At 45.9% G+C, this 18,698-nt stretch overlaps 1 protein-coding gene across 12 annotated transcripts in view; it reads right to left on the bottom strand.

The window, feature by feature from the left end:
* Nucleotides 1–18,698, bottom strand: part of dnm1b (dynamin 1b) — a 59,187-nt gene that overhangs the window by 14,689 nt on the left and 25,800 nt on the right. For 9 of the 12 annotated variants that reach the window (XR_010904307.1, XR_010904308.1, XM_067438016.1 and 6 more), the window contains 2 exons: nucleotides 17,944–17,955; nucleotides 15,660–15,773 (listed from right to left, as the gene is read on the bottom strand). Coding sequence is in view for 10 of the 12 variants with exons in the window: in XM_067438016.1 (XP_067294117.1) it covers nucleotides 15,660–15,773; nucleotides 17,944–17,955 (126 nt within the window). In the remaining 2 variants the exon portion in view is untranslated. The remainder of the gene's footprint in view (nucleotides 1–15,659; nucleotides 15,774–17,943; nucleotides 17,956–18,698) is intronic. The other 3 variants (XM_067438010.1, XM_067438012.1, XM_067438013.1) reach the window with 1 other exon arrangement.

Here is an 18,698-nt window from a genome sequence, read left to right as displayed (position 1 = left end):
CTGCCCAGCGGGCCCCCTTCTAAAGGCGAGTGGAAAACCCCTATGGCAACCACATACACCTTCAGGTGGTTGGGGTCAAACCGGCGGAGAAACGGTGCTGGAGGAACTCCAGCACTGAGGCAACTGCACAGTTAACTGGGTTCACCCCCCGTTCTCTACACCAGCTAGTGAAGACATACCACTTAAGGCTATACAGTCTCCTCGTAGAGGGAGCCCTAGAGCTGAGAATGGTCTCCACGACCCATTGTGGCAGGCCATTCTCTGGGTACTGTGCCCCCTCAAGGGCCAGACCCAGAGATCCCACAGCTCTGGCCTGGGGTGGAATATCATTCCCCCTGCCTGAGACAGCAGATCCCTCCTCAGAGGGACCTGCCATGGGGGGGGGCCGCCACAATGTCGGAGAACCAAACTCGGAACGGCCACCGGGGTGCCACTAATAGGAGGCTGATGCCCTCCCGGCGGACTCGCTCTAGAACTCCCGGGAGCAGAACGATCGGGGGAAATGCTTACAGACGCCGCCTCGGCCACGTCTGTGTCATGGCATCCAGCCCCAGCGGGGCCGGAGGCCTGAGGGCAAACCACAGCGGGCAGTGGGTCGTTTCTAGAGATGCAAACAGATCCACTTCCACCGGGCTGATCCTCTCACATATGGCCTCCACCACCTCTGGGTGGAGCCGCCACTCCCCGGGCCTCAGCCCCTGCCTCGACAGGACATCTGCTCCCTGGTTCTGGTCCCCTGGGACGTACATCGCTCTGAGAGACGAGTTTCCCCGGGGACCACAGGAGGATCTGATGCGCCAACCTGCATGGTGGGCGCGACCTCAGACCCCCCTGGTGATTTAGACACGACACTACCGACATGTTGTCGGATCGTATCAGGACATGGTAGCCGTGGAGGTCCGGGTTGAAAGCTCCTCAGAGCTTTGTAAACCACCAACATTTCCAGGCAATTTATGTGCCAGGAGGAATGCTGGGGCCCCCACAGACCTCTCGTAAACCGGCCTTCCATGACCGCGCCCCAGCCCGTGGGGAGGCGTCTGTTGAAAGGATCTTCCTGCAACATAACGCTCCTAACACTGGCCCTTGGGACAGGAACCTCGGATTTTTCCATATGACGAGGGAACGAAGGCATCTGCGCGTTACCCTGATAATACGGAAAAGTTTTCCCCTCGAGGAGAACCCCTTGGTCCCTAGCCACCACTGGAGGGGCCTCATGTATAGCAGGCCGAACGGAATCACGTTGGACGCTGCTACCCTGAGTCCCAGCAGTCTCTGAAACTGCTTCACAGTGCGGCTGTGGCCTAGCTTCCTTCCTGAGACCTCAGCCAGTATGGAACCCACCCGTGCGGGAGACATGCTCGCTCGCATCGAGGTTGAGTCCCATACTACACAGAGGAACATGGTCCTCTGGGCGGGTGTTAACACGCTCTTGGCTGTGTTCAGTCTCAGCCCCAAGCACCTGGGATGGGCTAAAACGACATCTCGATGCCGAATCGCCATCTCGCGCGAGGGGAAAGAGCTAGACCGAAAGGAAGCACCCGATATTGGTACGCTTCGCCCCCGAAAGCGAACCTCAGGAACTTCCTGTGGGCAGGAAGGATGGAGACATGAAGTATGCGTCCTTTAGATCTGTTGTGACGAACCAGTCCTCGAACTGGATCAGCTCACGATCATTTGAATTGTGAGCATCTTAAACCTGAATATCCTCAGAGACCGATTCAAGTACCTCAGATCTAATATTGGACGTAAGCCACCCACCCTTTATGGGAACAATGAAATAGCGTCTGTAAAAGCCCGACTCCCTGTCTGGCGGAGGGACCTTCTCTATCGCCTCCTTGACCAGCAGAGACTGCACTTCTTGTTCCATAACCTGCCTCTGGGCCGGGGGGACCACGGTCCAGACCACACCGCTGAACTTCGGTGGTGGAGCTCTGAACTGTAATCTGTACCCCCTTTCCACTGTACACAGGGCCCCAGCAGAAATATTCGGGAGGCATAGCCATGCGCCGAGATATTCCACTAGGGGAACCAACCTCTCGGGGTTAGTCTCTGGTACCCACCGAACCCCCTGCCCGACCCCCTGAAGCGGCCACCCGGCAGAGCTTAGTCGGGAAGGATTTTCGGTGTGCGAACGCAGTCGCTGGCCCGCTGCAAGTCTTTCTAGAGGCAGCTGGAGCAGCATGCGTCCGCTGGAAATCGATGTGGCCCGAGCGTCGTAGACGGCGGATCGCAGCATCGACTTCCAGAAAACTCCACAGGGGAGGCGACCTCAATCGCTCCCCGGGAGAGGGGGCTGGCCCGCAGGCCACTGGGCTGGGTACACCCCAGTCCAGACCACACCGAAGAATTCGGTGTTGGAACACTGAACTGCGGTCTGTACCCTCTGCCCACGGTACACAGGGCCCAAGTAGATATATTCGGGAGCATAACTATGCGCCGAGATATTCGACTAGGGGAACCAGCCTCTCAAGGCTGGTCTCTGGTACCCACCGCGCCTCCTGCCCGACCCCCTGAAGGGCCACCCTGCAGGGCTTAGTCGGGGAGGATTTTCGGTGCGCGAACACGTTCGCTGCCCAGCTGCAGTCTTTCTAGAGGCGGCTAGAGCAGCATGCGTTAGCTGGAAGTCAATGTGGTCCGAGCGTGTAGACGGCGGACCGCAAGCATCGACTCCCAGAAAGCTCCACAGGGGAGGCGACCTCGATCGCTCCCCAGGAGAGGGGCTATAAAAAGCCCAGTGAACACAATTGGATGATAGGCTGATAATCTAACTCCTCAAAGTTAGATAAATCCCATTTAATTCCTCAGAATTAAATGCCCCTAATCATCCCTCAAGTGAACATGGTCTGAATAATAGGCTGAATAAACATACCCAACTCCTCAAAGTCAGATAATGTTTAATTATAATTCCTCAGAATTAATACAGCCCTAATTCCCAGACGATACTGTTTAAACATGTATTTAACGAATCGTCATCTACACGCTGCCTCAGCAACGCGAGATTTGACTCGTTACAACATATTTGGCTTTCATCCCTCGAGATGAAAGACCACAGGCGCGAGGCTGAAACACTCGAAACGCACGACTGTACGCTGCGAGATACTCAACAAACACAGCCAGCACCCTCAGGAGCTGACTGCACTCGCGCCAAACAGTATCACATGTGCACCGATGGCGTGTGTTCACTAATATTACAGACCGTAATCTACGCGCTGCCTCGGCAACGCGCGATTAAGCCTTGCATTATGAAGCGCAAGCTCTCATTTTACTTTGCTACCTCGATACTGAGCACGTCTAATTCCTCGGAATCGGACTGCTCAAGCATCTAATTCTCCATCCCGAGGGAAAAAGCCACAGCGTGGGTTTCCACACGAGGAATGGGAACATTGGCCAGCTACAGACAAACCCCTCGAGAGCTGCCGGCGCGCCTTTATTTTATGAATGAAGTAGCGTATGCTGTGCGCGTCCGATTCCTCAGAATCAGACGGCTCGAGCATCGGGTTCTCCGCCTCGGAGAAAGAAGCCGCAGCGCGGGCTTCCTCACGAGGCGGAAGAGCGTCTGAATCATCGGACGAGGATTGGGAAGATGCCTCCGCATGCCCGCCTCCCGTCGCGAGACCCAGTTGTGAGCCCCATGATCTACGCCGCCGCGCTGCCTCAACAGACGCGGGACCGGATCCCTGGGGCTTGCGAGCCCGGCCGCTCTCCTTAGACACGGCCAGCCGTGAGCGCAGCACCCGGAGCGGCAGCTTCCCGCTGCAGGCGGCACCCTCAAGCGCTGCCCGAGCGTGCTGCGCCCCGAGACACTGCACACACAGCCGGTGTGTGTCCGAGCCCGAAATGAAGCGCGGGCACGGGTGCACACACCTCCTAAACAGCTCGCTTGTTTTAATGTGGTGACAGACATACAATATCACACAGAGCGCCTCGCTGAAGAGCAAAGACTGTCTTTCGTTTGGGGCGGCGCCTTCTTATAGCTTCCGCTTACGCCGTCGCCTACTACGTCAGGACGTTGCACCAATCGGATTGGTGGCTGATTTCATTCATACTTCAGAGCCGTCACGCTGGGGGCGTTCCCAGAGTGTCGTCACTCGACGACGCAGTGTTGAGTTCCCTTGATAAAGGGAACCATGTATTCCTAACTATTAGAAACTGCCTTGATCAGTATGAAATCACTGTTTGACACACATATCTTCAATTAGCAATCAGTCTGCAGGCCTTATAAAAAGGTGCCATGTCTGTGTTGTGTCATCTGTGTTTTACTCAGAGAATAATGGAGCTTGAAGTTGAGGGGGAACATCATGTCTTCATTTATGTTGATGAAGCCAGCTTGTATGTTGATACTGTTCTTCCCAGCATATTCCCCATTTTTGAATCCCATAGAAGAGTTCTTTAGTGCTTGGAGGTGGAAGGTTTATGATCTTTATGATCAAGAAGATTTTTCCCTATGTGCATTGCAAGAGAGGATATTGAATGTGATGTGGGTGAGGCCATATGGCCCCATCGTCACGACAGAAGAGACTGAGTATCAATAGTGGCTATGTCTTATACTCCAATATATTACTGTATTTTGGTTTACATGTATTTTCTGTAATATTTACAGTATTTCAGTTTTCAGACATGGTTTGAAAAAAATAAATATCATGGAATCAATAAAAAATTCATCAAAGCATTTCTTCACACTGAGTTCTGTATTTTGTTGTCCATTGTGTAATGATTGACGCAAAGAGCTCATACACTTGTTTGCAAGTTGTGTTGTTTGAAGGCACAATTTGCTTTTGTTGCATATTTTAAATGTTTTGGCACGGTTAGAGCCTTTTGCAAACAAAATGTGTCCTTTTGACCATGAGTGCCACTGTTTTGGCCTGTGTGTTAACTGTTTTGAAAATGTGGAGTTTGAGTTGACGGCTGCAGCAAAGCAATCAAGAAAAACTGTAATTGTCATCAAAACTTTAGCCGTAGTTTCCATCAGAACATCCCTCCAGAGTAAACTTTTATATTGACAACATGTCTAAACAATTTGACTGTCTTATCCGTACACAAAAACACAAGGACTTGTCATTCTGATGGCACTGACATGTTCCTTGACACAGATATTTACTTTTGAGAGATGGATTTTAAGGATTTTAAGTAATAGAGTGGCTTTTGGAAGTTATCCATGGTGTTTTGCTATTTGTACAAATTGTTTTGAGAAATGCACTTACTGTTTTGTAAATTGTGAGTTTGATTCGAGAAATGTACCAAAGCGACTGAGAAAAACTGTAAAACGGATCAAAAACAGAGCAAACAAGAACACTACCAGTCAGATCAGGGGTCTCATTAATAAAACTTTGCATAGATTTCATCCTAAAAGTGATTTATAAAACTATGCGTACGCCAGAACCTGCGCAAAAATCCCTTTATAAATCTGTCTCCTCCCCGAAATCACCATGTATGGAGCTTGCAACGCATAGTTTTACTATGCATGCCCTTAGCTGCATATCATTTGCATGCATATTCCCATCCACGTGACACCATGTTTAACACTGTCAGGTAAAAGACATTAAAAAATATTAGATACGGACTATAAATCTCATTTGTGCCTTACACATTACATTGCTGAAAATCATTAAATATCCTTTTTATGTTATACTAAATTGTATAAAATATTTCTTAGGTATTTGCATGCAGTTTTGCTAATCATGTCCCTCACTGAACTCGTCCTTATTCTGCCATTGGCATAATCCTCCAACAGTGCCAGCAGTGCCATCATGAAGCATTACATTCCCGGGTCACCGGAGGATTTATATGTTTCTAACAAACAGACTGATTCAATCTTCATGATAATGTGGTTATAACGATGGTATGAAATGGAGTGAAAATTGTGTGTTAAAATGTCTTTTAATTCTTACAATCGTTCTTCTCACATGTATTTTCTACAGTTCTAACTTCAGTTCACGACTTCACCATCTGTGTCACCAATTGCCTTTGTCTTGCTTTAAAGGTGCGCACATTCTCCCGTCAAGTTTGTTTTTAATAGATCACAACCTTTGTATGGGAACTGGCGTACGTATGTTTCCAGCTCCGTTTTGTGCATACGCAAGCTTTATAAATGAGACCCCAGGACTGTACTGAAGAGTTATTATAGACCCGTTTCTGTAACTATAAGACAAAAGCAGTGAAACAAGAACAAACAGCTTCAAAGAAGAGAGCTATTTTTAGAATACTACTAACATACAAACCGTATAATGTGCTATATAATTTTGAAAAAGCAGAAAGTCGCAACATAAATCACAGGTTTTAAAGTTTACTGTTTAAAGGAACATGCCCACTTTTTGGGACTTAAGCTCATTCACCGTATCCCCCAGGGTTAGATAAGTCCATATATACCATTTGTATCCGTGCGTGCCATAACTCTGTCTGATGCACGCACCACTAGCCTAGCTTAGCACAAAGACTGGAGGTAAATGGCTCCAGCTAGCCTACTGCTTAATAAGTGACAAAATAATGGCAACATTTTCCTATTTACATGTTGTGATGTGTATAGTTACATCATTTACTAAGGCCAATAGAAAATAGAGACTATACTCTCATTCCTACGTAATAATCAAGGAACTTTGCTGCATGGGATTATTAAACTAATCCTTTAATCTCACTGACAGGTAACTCACTACCTTGTGATACATCCACAATGTTCAATGTTCAATCGAGTCAAAAATCATCTGAAATGAAATGGCTATTTTGCATTTTAATGCAATTTTGTGTAAAATGTCTCTAGTCTTGGTAGCTATCACATCAATGTGTCACAAAATAGACAGGTGCAATGGGACCTGGGTGTAAAATGTGTGCAACATAATTATTAAAGATGCATTTTTGTCAACACCTTAAATCTACTTGGCTCAATTATCTGAGGGGGCATGTTTCTGTTTTCCACTCCGCACATAGCCTTGAACTCTTTCATGATTGTATGTGAAATGTAAATTTCACATACAATCATGAAAGACAATCATTTCAGATTCAGGGAAATTAAACAATACTGCTGTGCTTGTGTTTCGAAGCAGCTAATATATCACACTAAAGGGTTAACAAGTACTTGATGTGATGCGAGTATTGATTCTACACTGGAAGCCTGCAATGGTACACTGAGCATCAGGCTTTATGACTCATACACTTAATCAGGAACACACAAGCTGTGTGGATTGAATTAAATAAACTCTACTCTATTAAAATATGTCTTGTGTTGTTGTTGTTGTTGTTGTTGTTTTATATACCTAAAGGGGACACAAAATGTTGATTGATGCTTATTCTTTTTGAATATACAAGCTAGAGATGAGAGATGACATTAAGTGTGTAGGAGGAGAAGGGGAGTGAAGATGAAAACACTTGCATGTTAACAGTGTGAAGCACATAACAGAGGAGTAACCTACTTAACCACCAGGAATTTATGCATCAACATAAAAAGTATCTGTATAGCAACTAATCTTAACCATTCTTGAAGCCAGATATATATAATGTATTGATTGATTGATTGTTTGATCGATTGAGTGATTGATTGATTGATAGATTGAATGATTGATTGATTGATTAATTGATTGATTAATTGATTAATTAATTGTTTGATTGATTGAATTATTCATTGATTGATCGATCGGTTGATTGGTTGATCGATTGGTTGATTTATTGATTGATATCCATCTCTTGCATGATAGGCTACCTCAAATTCTTGAATATTCTTATCTAATATGATTTCTGACCTGTAAGGTTGCCAGAATATTAATCATACACTGTTTGTTTATAGGCCAGAGGAGAACTGGCACCCCGACTGAGTCTGGTTTCTCCCAAGGTTTATTTTTCTCCATCATGCTCTGGTGGAGTTTTGGTTCAGATGGATGATTCAGATAAACTAGGTTTATCAACACTAAAGAGTCAAGAACTCAAAAGAATTAAAATAAATTGGAACAGAAGGTCAGTAAGTGATTTTATTACACTACTCTCATGTGAACACATAAAATGTTCAATTCATATCTACGTCAATGAAAAGTCTTCCATTGTAATTGCATTTCTGTAATTTTGCTCGTTTTTGCAAATTGATTAAAGGGATACTCCACTGCATTTTCATATTAAATTGTGTTATTCCCTTCGACTCTGCGCAGTAAAATGTCATGCCTGAAAAAATCCTCTCTCACATCTCCCCTTCACCCCTATTGACAGAAATAAGAGAGGGAGGGGGAGATGAAGAGGGAGGATTTTTCAGACGGGACTTTTTACTGCGCCGAGTCGAAGTACTCTCAGAAGTGCTATTCCACCATACATTATAGTTCTATTCTAACCCGCTAAGAAAAGCGCATGTTTTATTTTGTATCACCATTCAAGGTCATTCAACTATTCGTGTAACTGTATTTAAACAGGGAAAACGTGCAGGTGTTTGGTTGCTTATAACTTGATCTCTGTTTGGTACCTGATGAATGAACTGGGCTTAGTGGGCTAAGCTAAATGCTATCAGAATTTCACAGCGCGTCAGAGCGATTAAGTGCACGCACTGAGATGAGAGAGTTATGTATCAACTCGTTTTAGTTAAGGGAATAACATAGTTTAATATAAAAAACGTCTCGGTTACGTATGTAACCCTCGTTCCCTGAAGGAGTGAACGGAGACGTAAGTCAGAACTAGACCGACGAATGGGGATCACTTCTGGGAGCCCCTATCAGCTTCGAGATTTAGAAAACGGGCCAATGAACATTGGCGTGCGTGCTTTGCATATCACACCCCGCCTCGCGGGTATAAAGCGGAAGCGATCACCACGCACCATTGTTTTTCACTGAGGAGCCAAACCAAGGCTCCAACTGCAGTGATGGTACACTAACCATGGCGACGGGACGTACGTCTCTGTTCCCTCCTTCAGGGAACGAGGGTTACATACGTAACCGAGACGTTCCCTTTCAGTCGGTCACGTTCGACGTACGCCAGAACTAGACCGACGAATGGGGATCCCTATGGAAAACGCCACAGTTACTACCACTTCCAGCGCCCTGCCGGAGTCCCTCGGACCCCGTCTCAGCGGGCGGGGTATTTCCTGCAGGGAGAGCCCTACTGCTATCCCACAAGACCCAAACAGTGGACTATATGATAACGCTGGGAAAGCTTGCCCCTGGAGCCCGCTGCAGAAGCCACACTCCCCCGAAGGAAATAACGTGTGGAAATTACACGTATGGACTGGCCGTGGGCAGTGCTACATATGGGAGTCCCAGGGGTGGCCCTGGCCCAGATGGGCGGGGAACAGTCACTGCACTGAGACGGCAGAGCGGGCTCTGCCAAGGGAAAGACATGGGCTCGCCGTAGGGAGCCGTACCATGGAGAATACACATATGGGACCACCGTCGGGGTCACTACATATGGAACTCAGCCTAACACAAGTTCCACACTGCATACGAGATTTAGACCTGGCGTCAGACGCTCCGCCACGTCTGACTGCCGAGGGTTGCGGAGGACTCGACAGGGTTCGCCATACTGGGAAACTCGACTGGAGCATATAAGCGCACATATCCATTCCATGGGGAAGGGAGTGGTGCAGCAAGCCGACACTAGAACGGGCACTTCGGTGCTACCGACTCTGAGGAGTGAGTACACGAGAAAATACCGGTTCTACATGTAGGCTATAAAATCTAGCGAACGTGTTGGGTGTCGCCCAGCCCGCAGCTCTACAAATATCTGTCAGCGAGGCGCCACGAGACAGCACCCAGGAAGAGGCTACACCCCTGGTAGAGTGGGCCCTAATCCCGAGCAGGCAGGGCACGTCTTGGGACTCATACACCAAGACGATGGCATCCACTATCCAGTGGGCCATCCTCTGCTTGGAGACAGCCTTTCCCTTCTGCTGTCCTCCGTAACAGACGAAGAGCTGCTCTGAGGTCCTAAGCTTTGCGTTCTGTCCACATACGTCCGAAGAGCTCGGACAGGACAGAGAAAAGCCAGGGCTGGGTCTGCCTCCGCCTCCGACTGTCCCGGCGAGACCAACGGCACAACAGACTTATCCGCAGCGGGGCAGTGTGGCGGCATGACCCGACCCAGACGGCGCGAGGGCGGCCCGTGGTGGGGTCTGCGTGCACGTGGCACCACCTACCTGCTTACGCTTAGGGGGTGCGGAACAGAGGGGAGGCCACGTGGGGGCGTCCCGCGCGCCCCCTGCTGGCAATTGAAGAGGTGCCTGAGGGCGGCAAGGCATGGAAGCGTCGCACACCGCCAGGCGTGCTCTCTAGGCACCCAGAGATTTTGGAAACTGCTCTTTCTGTGAAGTTTTGGGCCGTGGCCAGTGGCGGGACAGATGTTATAGTCACAGGAAAGCCCCCCGGCCCTCCTCCGGGGGGAGGAAGTGGTGCTGCTGCCACTTCCTGTCGAGCAGGATCGTCCATCTCTGAGTGGCCCGTCTCAGGGTCTCTTACGACGCCGCTTGCCACCTGGCTTGGCAGCGGCCTGAGCGGGCTGGACGTCCTTCCAGCGGGCGGATGCCCTCGGCGACGAGCAGACGGAGGTGCTGCAGCCGGCGGGGTGGAGGCAGCAGCGGACCGCCGTCTGCTTCTGGGCGGCCGAGAACTGCTGGGCAAAGCTCTCGACCGCGTCGCCGAACAACCCAGCCGACGAAATAGGGGAGTCCAGGAACCGGGACTTATCGGTCTCCCTCATGTTGGCCAGGTTTAGCCAGAGATGCCGCTCCTGGACCACCAAAGTGGACATCGCCTGGCCAGTAAGGGTGGCCGTTTTTGTCGGAGGAGCTCTGGACCAGGACTACCATCGTGCACATCCATGAGTGCCTGTGCTTGATGCACCTGAAGCAACAGGGCGGATGCGGCCTGGCCACAGGACCTATAGGCCTTCGCGGTCAGACCAGAAGAGAACCTACAAGCCCCAGACAGGAGCTTTGGGTCCCCGCGCCAGGCGGAGGCGGACGTCGGACACAGTTGCATCGCAACCGCCCGCTCCACCAGTGGGAGACCCTCATATCCCCTGGCCTGCCCGCCGTCAAGGGTAGCGAGGGGGAGGAGCCACTAGGTCGCCCGCGGGCACTAAACTGTGCTTTCCACAACCTAGTCAGCTCCTCATGCACCTCCGGGAAGAAAGGTACCGGGGCGGGACTTTGAGAAACCAATCGTCCAACCTAGAAGGCTCGGGACGTGGTGGAGGGTTCCACTCAAGCCCGACCTTTTCGGCGGCCCGGGAAAGCATAGCCATCAACTCCGGGTCCGACTCGACCGTTGCCACTCTCCCAGAGGGAGGCAGTACAGTTGAATCTTCATCCCCAGAGGACTGAAACTCCCCCTCCGATGCAGCGATCGACATCTTTTCGTCTGCAGGTGCCCCAAAAGACACCATCGGCCGCGCATGTGGGGGGCCGACGGGGTCTCCCGGAAACACCACCGGTTGTGGCGCTCGTGAGGGATTAGGGTCCCGCGGAGGATCACTCAACAGGTTTGTCCTAACCGTAATCCTCAGGTCACCCCGGCCATCCATCAAAGTAGGTCTATTCTGCTGGGCAGGAATAGACCTAGATTGAGCTATGGGTAGGGGGACTCCCCCTTCCCGGAGGAAGGCGAGTCTCGACCTCAGCGCCACGATAGTCATGTTCCCACAGCGAGAACAGGAACTATCCACAAAAGCTGCCTCAGCGTGCTGTAAGCTCAGACACGTGATACAGCGCTTGTGAATCCAGATCCAGAAACGCACGGGTGGAAAGACATCCTAAAAAGGACGGCACGTCACCCGTGTAGCTCTTTTTGTGAGGAAAATCTGCTCTTTTAGGTGTTGAAGCACCCAGGGATCGACCGCGGCAGAAATGACAGGATTGTCATTCTGTCATTGTCACCAGAAAAAGGAACACGCCCACCAAACCAACTGTGTGTGTTTGTGTGTAAGTGCAACTTGCTCAGTTTGCTGTGAAAACAGCAGCTCTCTCAGCAGCAGTGAGATCGCGGTTGCGCTGTCTCGTGCCGCCTGGCCAACACAAGAGCGATTTCCTCAGGCACACGCTTTCTCTCTCTTGCTAGGTAGCAGGCAGTCAGATGCTTCATCAACGCCATTCGGCTCCGAAGTGAATGACCATGGTGCATGGTGATCGCTTCCGCTTTATACCCGCGCAGCGGGGCGGGGTGCAATATGCAAAGAACACACGCCAATGTTCATTGACCCGTTTTCTAAATCTCGAAGCTGATAGGGGCTCCCAGAAGTGATCCCCATTCGTCGGTCTAGTTCTGACGTACGTCGAACGTGACCGACTGAAAGGGAATTTGTGGAGTATCCCTTTAAATGATTTTCTGTGGTAGTCGACAGCCTATTTGGCATAGAGATACACTTCAGTTGAACCCAGAGCATTCCTTTAAGTACCTCAAAAAATACAGACTGATTTTCAAAGACAAGGCTTCAGAATGTGACCGAGCAGACGGTGTCATATAGTTACAATACATTTTCCATCCAAACTGCCAGTTTCAGAGGTTAATGTCCACAAAAAACAATGTAAGGGGAACCCCTGACCCCCAAAGACAGATCAAATAGTGTGAGGATGATTTATGTCTCTTGTTTATTGGCCACATCCATATTAGCGTCTCCAATTTTATTAAGAACCCTCCTGCATTTCAGAGAAACATTCTGCGGTGAGTATGAACTTCAGCCTTAATGTGAACTAAGGAAAGAAGCACCTTAATTCTCGTCTGCAGGCATGATTTAAAACACAGGGGCCAGTATAAAGAGCCCTTTATCCAGTACGAGTAGAGGAAGTGAGCTTCAGAATAAATAGCAGCATGAAGAGAGGTACAGACCACATGACTACACATCTGGAGATATTACAATTCCGTTTCCATGCCAAGAAACTCAGTCAGCACAACCACCCACACCTTCTCACACACACAGACACGAACACACACATACACAGAAATACATCTCAAAGAAAATGTTCAGTCTGACAGGTCTTCATCAGTACCAGCTTTCCTAGTCTTACTTTTTTTGTGGCCTCTGACCTCTCACATCCTGTTTAACAAGAAAAGAAACATAAACTTAAGGTGGGGGGGTGCTCCAAAAAAAGCTCCACCTCTTTTTCTCCCTCTGCCTCTTTTCAAATCTTCCAGGGGAAAGTCAAAAATCTGCCACGTCAATTCTGAAAACTCTACATTTGAAAGTACGAAAAGACGCTGTGCGTTACAAATTAGTTTTGCGATGCAAATACTGCATATCTTCATTTTGTATATCTGTTAACTAAGACTTTGCCGCTGATCTGAGGGGGATTTATGAGTCGACGGGGGTGAAAGGGCCAGGAAACCTAACTCTTCTTGCCACCCACATTCTTTGCCTTCTTGTACCACCATCAAACGCTCAGAGGTTTTAAAGGACCCTCCTCTCCTCCTCCTCCCCCACTCACCCACCACTCTTTGGCATCTCACACACTTGGACATCCAGCCTAACGGAGCCAGAGCAAAAGAGAGACAGAGACGGAGAAAAGGATGGATGAAGGTTTTCGGAGGACAATCGGAACATCTAATGCCAAACCTGATTGGCACAGATACATGAATTTTGAGGTATTTATTGTCCCTTTGAAGTATTTATCGTTTACATATGGTAAAAACAGATCTGAAAGTTTCAGGTTAAAGAGGGACAATGGGCTGGATGGACACTGTCCAACAGCTAGGCAAACCGATGGAATTTTAAATGGATATATGAAATAAAACATAAATAATAGAGATATAAAATACTGGCTTTATATTTATATAAAAGGAGCACAAAATAAAATGTTCATTCTAAAAGGTCTGAAATGCATCTTAGCTAGCTTCTTTAAGCAATAAACATACAATAGTCTGCTTCATGAAATAATGAAACAAGTAAAACTGATGTGATATTACCGTGGCTAACGGCCTGCTGTAATGCAGCATTTTCAAGCAAGTCAAAAGTCACTAATTCCTTTTTCTATGCTGACTACCAAAAAAGATTTGAAAAACAGAACATTTGCATGTTTGTAAGGTTTTTCACAAATATTTATATTAATTAATTCAATTTAATATGTGCATGTGTTGTACATCATGATTGTTAATGTGTTGTACACATTCATTCCTCAGTGCTGTTGGACTCATATCATCTCCCTGTGAAGCGTCATGCCCGCCCCGCTTTCCCAGTGTTCAGACTACCTGTTCAGGGCGTAGAGATTGTACAGTAGTCTGCACATTGGTTAGGCTGTGTGGGGGGTGCACACAAATCATCTGTCCACCAACATTCTCATCATCATGTTTCTGTATGTCTATCCATGGAAATGTGCATGCCTTAATATATTAAGCAATTTGTGTGTGTGTGTGTGTGTGTGTGTGTGTGTGTGTGTGTGTGTGTGTGTGGCTGTGTGTGTGTGTGTGTGGCTGTGTGTGTGTGTGTGTGTGTGTGTGTGTGTGTGTGTGTGTGTGTGTGTGTGTGTGTGTGTGTGTGTGTGTGTGTGTGTGTGTGTGTGTGTGTGTGTGTGCGCCCTTGTTTAAATTACATTGTGGGGACCAAATGTCCCCATACGGATAGTAAAACCTGAGATCACCTACATTCAAAAGGCTTAAAAATCTTACAGGGTGAGTTTTTTTGAGAAAGTAAAAATGCAAATGGATAGGTTTAGGGGCAGGGGCAGTGTAGGGGGATAGAATGTATGGTTTGTACGGTATAAAAACCATTACGTCAATAGAGAGTCCCCACAAAGATAGTGAACCAGACTGTGTGTGTGTGTGTGTGTGTGTGTGTGTGTGTGTGTGTGTGTGTGTGTGTGTGTGTGTGTGTGTGTGTGTGTGTGTGTGTGTGTGTGTGTGTGTGTGTGTGTGTGTGTGTGTGTGTGTGTGTGTGTGTGTGTGTGTGTGTGTGCGTGTCCGTGTGCATGTTACAATGTTGACCTGATGGAAAATAAAAGTATTTTGGCTGTGTATAATTGTCATTGTTTGGACTCTTATTTCATCCACTTGAACCACAAAGAAATAGTTTTGGCACAAGTCGGACATAACTGTGGCTTTTAAAAATGAGGAGATTAAATAAAAAAACTACTATATGCAAAATGGATATTTTTTTATCCCAATGTAATTTAAGACATTTGAACTAGGAACTCCTCTGTTTTAAAAGGATTGTCTCTTTATGCTTAAGCTTAATACGGCGAGGGCTTTTGGGAAGTGTTGGACCAAAATCTGGTATGTATGGTAATGAAAACCATATGCCACCTTCCCCACCCCCAGAGCAGCCCTCCCACCAGCCCCTGGTCTGCTTCTCCTCATGCCTCCAGTCTGGACTGACAGTGGGGGTGGGGCAGGTGGGGGTCACAAAAGTACCATAACACCTGTGCTTGATCAGACCGTCAAGATGGCAAAATGCCTGGTCATTACTGAAGTAACAGAACAAAACTAATGCACTCATTTATTCAGTATGACCTCATTCTCTTTTCCTGGATCCAATGAAGCGCTGCATTTACAGCATGGTTTACCGTAGGATAAGATGCATTCATTGTGAATTTGGACTAAATATAGCCTTTCTGCTGGAGAAAATAATACTAAACAGTAGAGCACAGAGCATATGAAAAGAAAACAAGGACGCTTCGGGGAAACCATCCCTGTAGTGCATATACTGCGAGATAAAACGCATTGCTAAATGAAAAGAAACCAAGAAAAGACATCAGAGGAACAGAGGGGACTCACCTCATCATCTTTGTACCAGGACAGATTCTCAGCGGTGAGGACAAACCAATATTCCTTCGCTCCTCCTTTCATGATGCCAATATTATTGATGGTCAGCCAACCCTTTCTGATCACCTACACAATGGCAAACGTAAGGGATAATGTAGAGTCAGACGATCATTCTTATACTATAAAGTAATATTGATTTATAATTAGTGTGAGAATAATGAGACATGATACGAGAAGCTATGTAGGAAAGCAGTTGGGACAATGACCAATTATGCAGTTTTACAGGCATCATACAAAAAACCGCAGAATGCTGTGTTTGACCAATCAGAATCCAGAATCAAGGATATTTTTACTGTATTTTTGATTTAATATTGCAATTGGATTTTTCGTCTAGCTTGGAATAATGCAAAAGTTATTCCTCTACAGAAAAACGCAGCACTGTGTTTTAATAGTTATAATAGTCGACAAATAAGTTTGCTACCCCACTGTAAAATCCAACAGTGATTCTAACTAACACTTTTTAGTTAACTTTACTTAATGTCAAGCAAAAAAAAAAAAAAAAAAAAAACACCATAATGGTGATTAGTGTTCCCTTTGGTTGGGATTTGGAAAATTCATATTAACCCTCTTATCGATGCACTGATGTAACAAGAAATCACAGTTATTTGGTCACAAAGGAAGAGAAATGTGTGTTAAAAGTTGACCTTGCTTCTGACAGAATATTTAACTATAGTTGATGTTTTAGTCTGAAATTAGGTCACCTTTTAAAATGAAACTGTAATATTTCCCTTTAGGTTGTATAATAATTGTTTATAATTTTATTGCTAACACTTATGCCATAAACAGCTGTGAAATATTTAATTGGCTTGATACAATCCCTCTATATTTTTAACAATACAGTTGACCATTCTTGAGTCACACACTTCAACATTTAGCATGCAAAACACAGCAATGGCCACAACAATGACACTAAGTCAAGAGTAAATCTAAAGTAAAAGCTCAAGTAATCTATTTTTTTTAGTTTCGTTTTTTAGTTATTTTTTAAGTGAACTACTAACTAAGTTAGCACAACATACTATTCTTAATTCACTTTACTTGCTTTTTTAAGGCAATCGGTTTGCATGCTTTTTGTTAAGTAAGTCTAACTAATTAGATTTTACAGTGTAGCAAAGTTTAGATTTAAATTTTAACCACAGTTAAATCTGGCTGTAAAGAGTGTGCCTATGGACAGGTAGAGGAAATAAGATTATTGGAGTTATATTAGACAGTAGGCTGTTCAAAACAAATAGAAAATAGGGTAACAGTTTTAGGAAGAGGTTTGTCAGTTATTAACAGATGTGCAAACTTTTTACCACACCACTGTATTTCTTAAATTGTGCAAGCAATGGTTCTTACTTAGATTATTGCCCAGTCATGTGGTTGTTGAGTGCACCAAGTAAAGACTTGGAAAAATTCTTTATTCTTTAAAATAATATTTTAAGTTTTAAAAAATGTAAAAGTTGCAAAAATTTGATTCAATTTAGTTTAGTATTTTTGTGTATGGGTTCCGATCATGCAAAAAAAAGAAGAAGAAGAAGAAGAAGAAGAAGAAGAAGAAGAAGAAGAAGAAGAATAAGAAGAAGAAGAGGAAGAAGAAGAAGAAGAAGAAGAAGAAGAAGAAGAAGAAGAAGAAGAAGAAGAAGAAGAAGAAGAAGAAGAAGAAGAAGAAGAAGAAGAAGGGACTAGTTCGCAACAGTAGGTTTTTGGAAACCTACACGAAAATGTTCCCAGGCAAATTAATCTTGAGGCAAAGATTCCAAAGATATAAGACACTTGATCCTATGCCTTACAGTTTGTGAGCCATTTCGTTCTTTTGACCAATGTAGTCCCCCCGTTAGGACGATCGGGGCGCGCCTCAGTGAGGTTGTAGGCAGTGTGAGTACTACCAGCCCTCAAAGTTTCAATAACTTGCAGTTTGGTTTGCCCAATCAGTTTTAGATGAAGAATGATGCATCATAGGAAAATTTACAATAACAATAGGGTTTCGCAACAATAATTAAATAATAATACGCGCTTAATAACCCAATAATAACCCCTAAAATTTACTGTAATTATTTTGATTTGGATTATTTCTAATAATAGCCAGTTATTTGTCTTTTTGTTTAAAAAAACTACACAACAATTAGGACCATAATAATCAAAATGTAATGTTTTTTTGTTTTTTTTTAAAATACATTTTATATTAAAAGACCAGAGTGCACTAGTCAACACACACAAAACACACACACCAAAGAGGCCACATTCAGTGCACACTTACCATTATCTCATCCTGAAGTGCGTTGGCATAGCAACAGTAGCAAAGCAAAGACAGGGTTTAAGATAGGCAATTATAAACTGGGAAAAGGCAGCAGAGAGAACAGACACGATGAACAGAATACAAAAGTAGCAGAAAGATGTAAGAATAGTTCAGTCACCAGTTCATACCACTAACACAAGACTTGTTAAACGTGCCAAAATGGGACATGCTGTATTATAATTCCGGCGAAAATCTAATTTTCCTTGATCTTTTGATCAAGAATTCATTGTAATGTTAAAAATATCCTGTAAGTTTCAGAACACAAACTTCCTTAATTTTTAGTCCAAAAACAGCTTTCATTTAGCCTAGAAATCTAGACGCACCCTAGTGGCAGCAAATCTAATCTGCCGCGAGTGTCGTCTAGCAACTCTCAATACACTTCTGAGCTGTAGAAACCAAACTCTGGTCAGGCCAATCACATCGTGTATAGAGTCGGTGGGCGGGGCTTAACATAATGATGGCCGAGTTGCGCTTGCGTGCTACTAGTAAACACAGAAGCTGGTGAACGGCGATCTTTTGAATCAGCTTTGACCTGTGGATCTGGAAGACTTGGAGTTAATCTTTTCTCTGAGAAAAGAACAAAGAACGGCACTGAAGTCATTTTTAACAGGGGAAGATGTGTTTGGAGTTTTGCCGACCAGCGAAAGTTTAATCTGTCAACGAGCTCCGCTTCCGGTTGCTCTGGTTGGTTGTAGCTCTATCCTATTTCGTGCAGA

Source organism: Pseudorasbora parva, chromosome 3 (genome assembly GCF_024679245.1).
Source record: "Pseudorasbora parva isolate DD20220531a chromosome 3, ASM2467924v1, whole genome shotgun sequence".
In the NCBI taxonomy this organism is placed as follows: Eukaryota; Metazoa; Chordata; class Actinopteri; order Cypriniformes; family Gobionidae; genus Pseudorasbora; species Pseudorasbora parva.
Note: the sequence above shows the minus strand (reverse complement) of the source record. Positions and strands in the feature narration are given on the sequence as shown.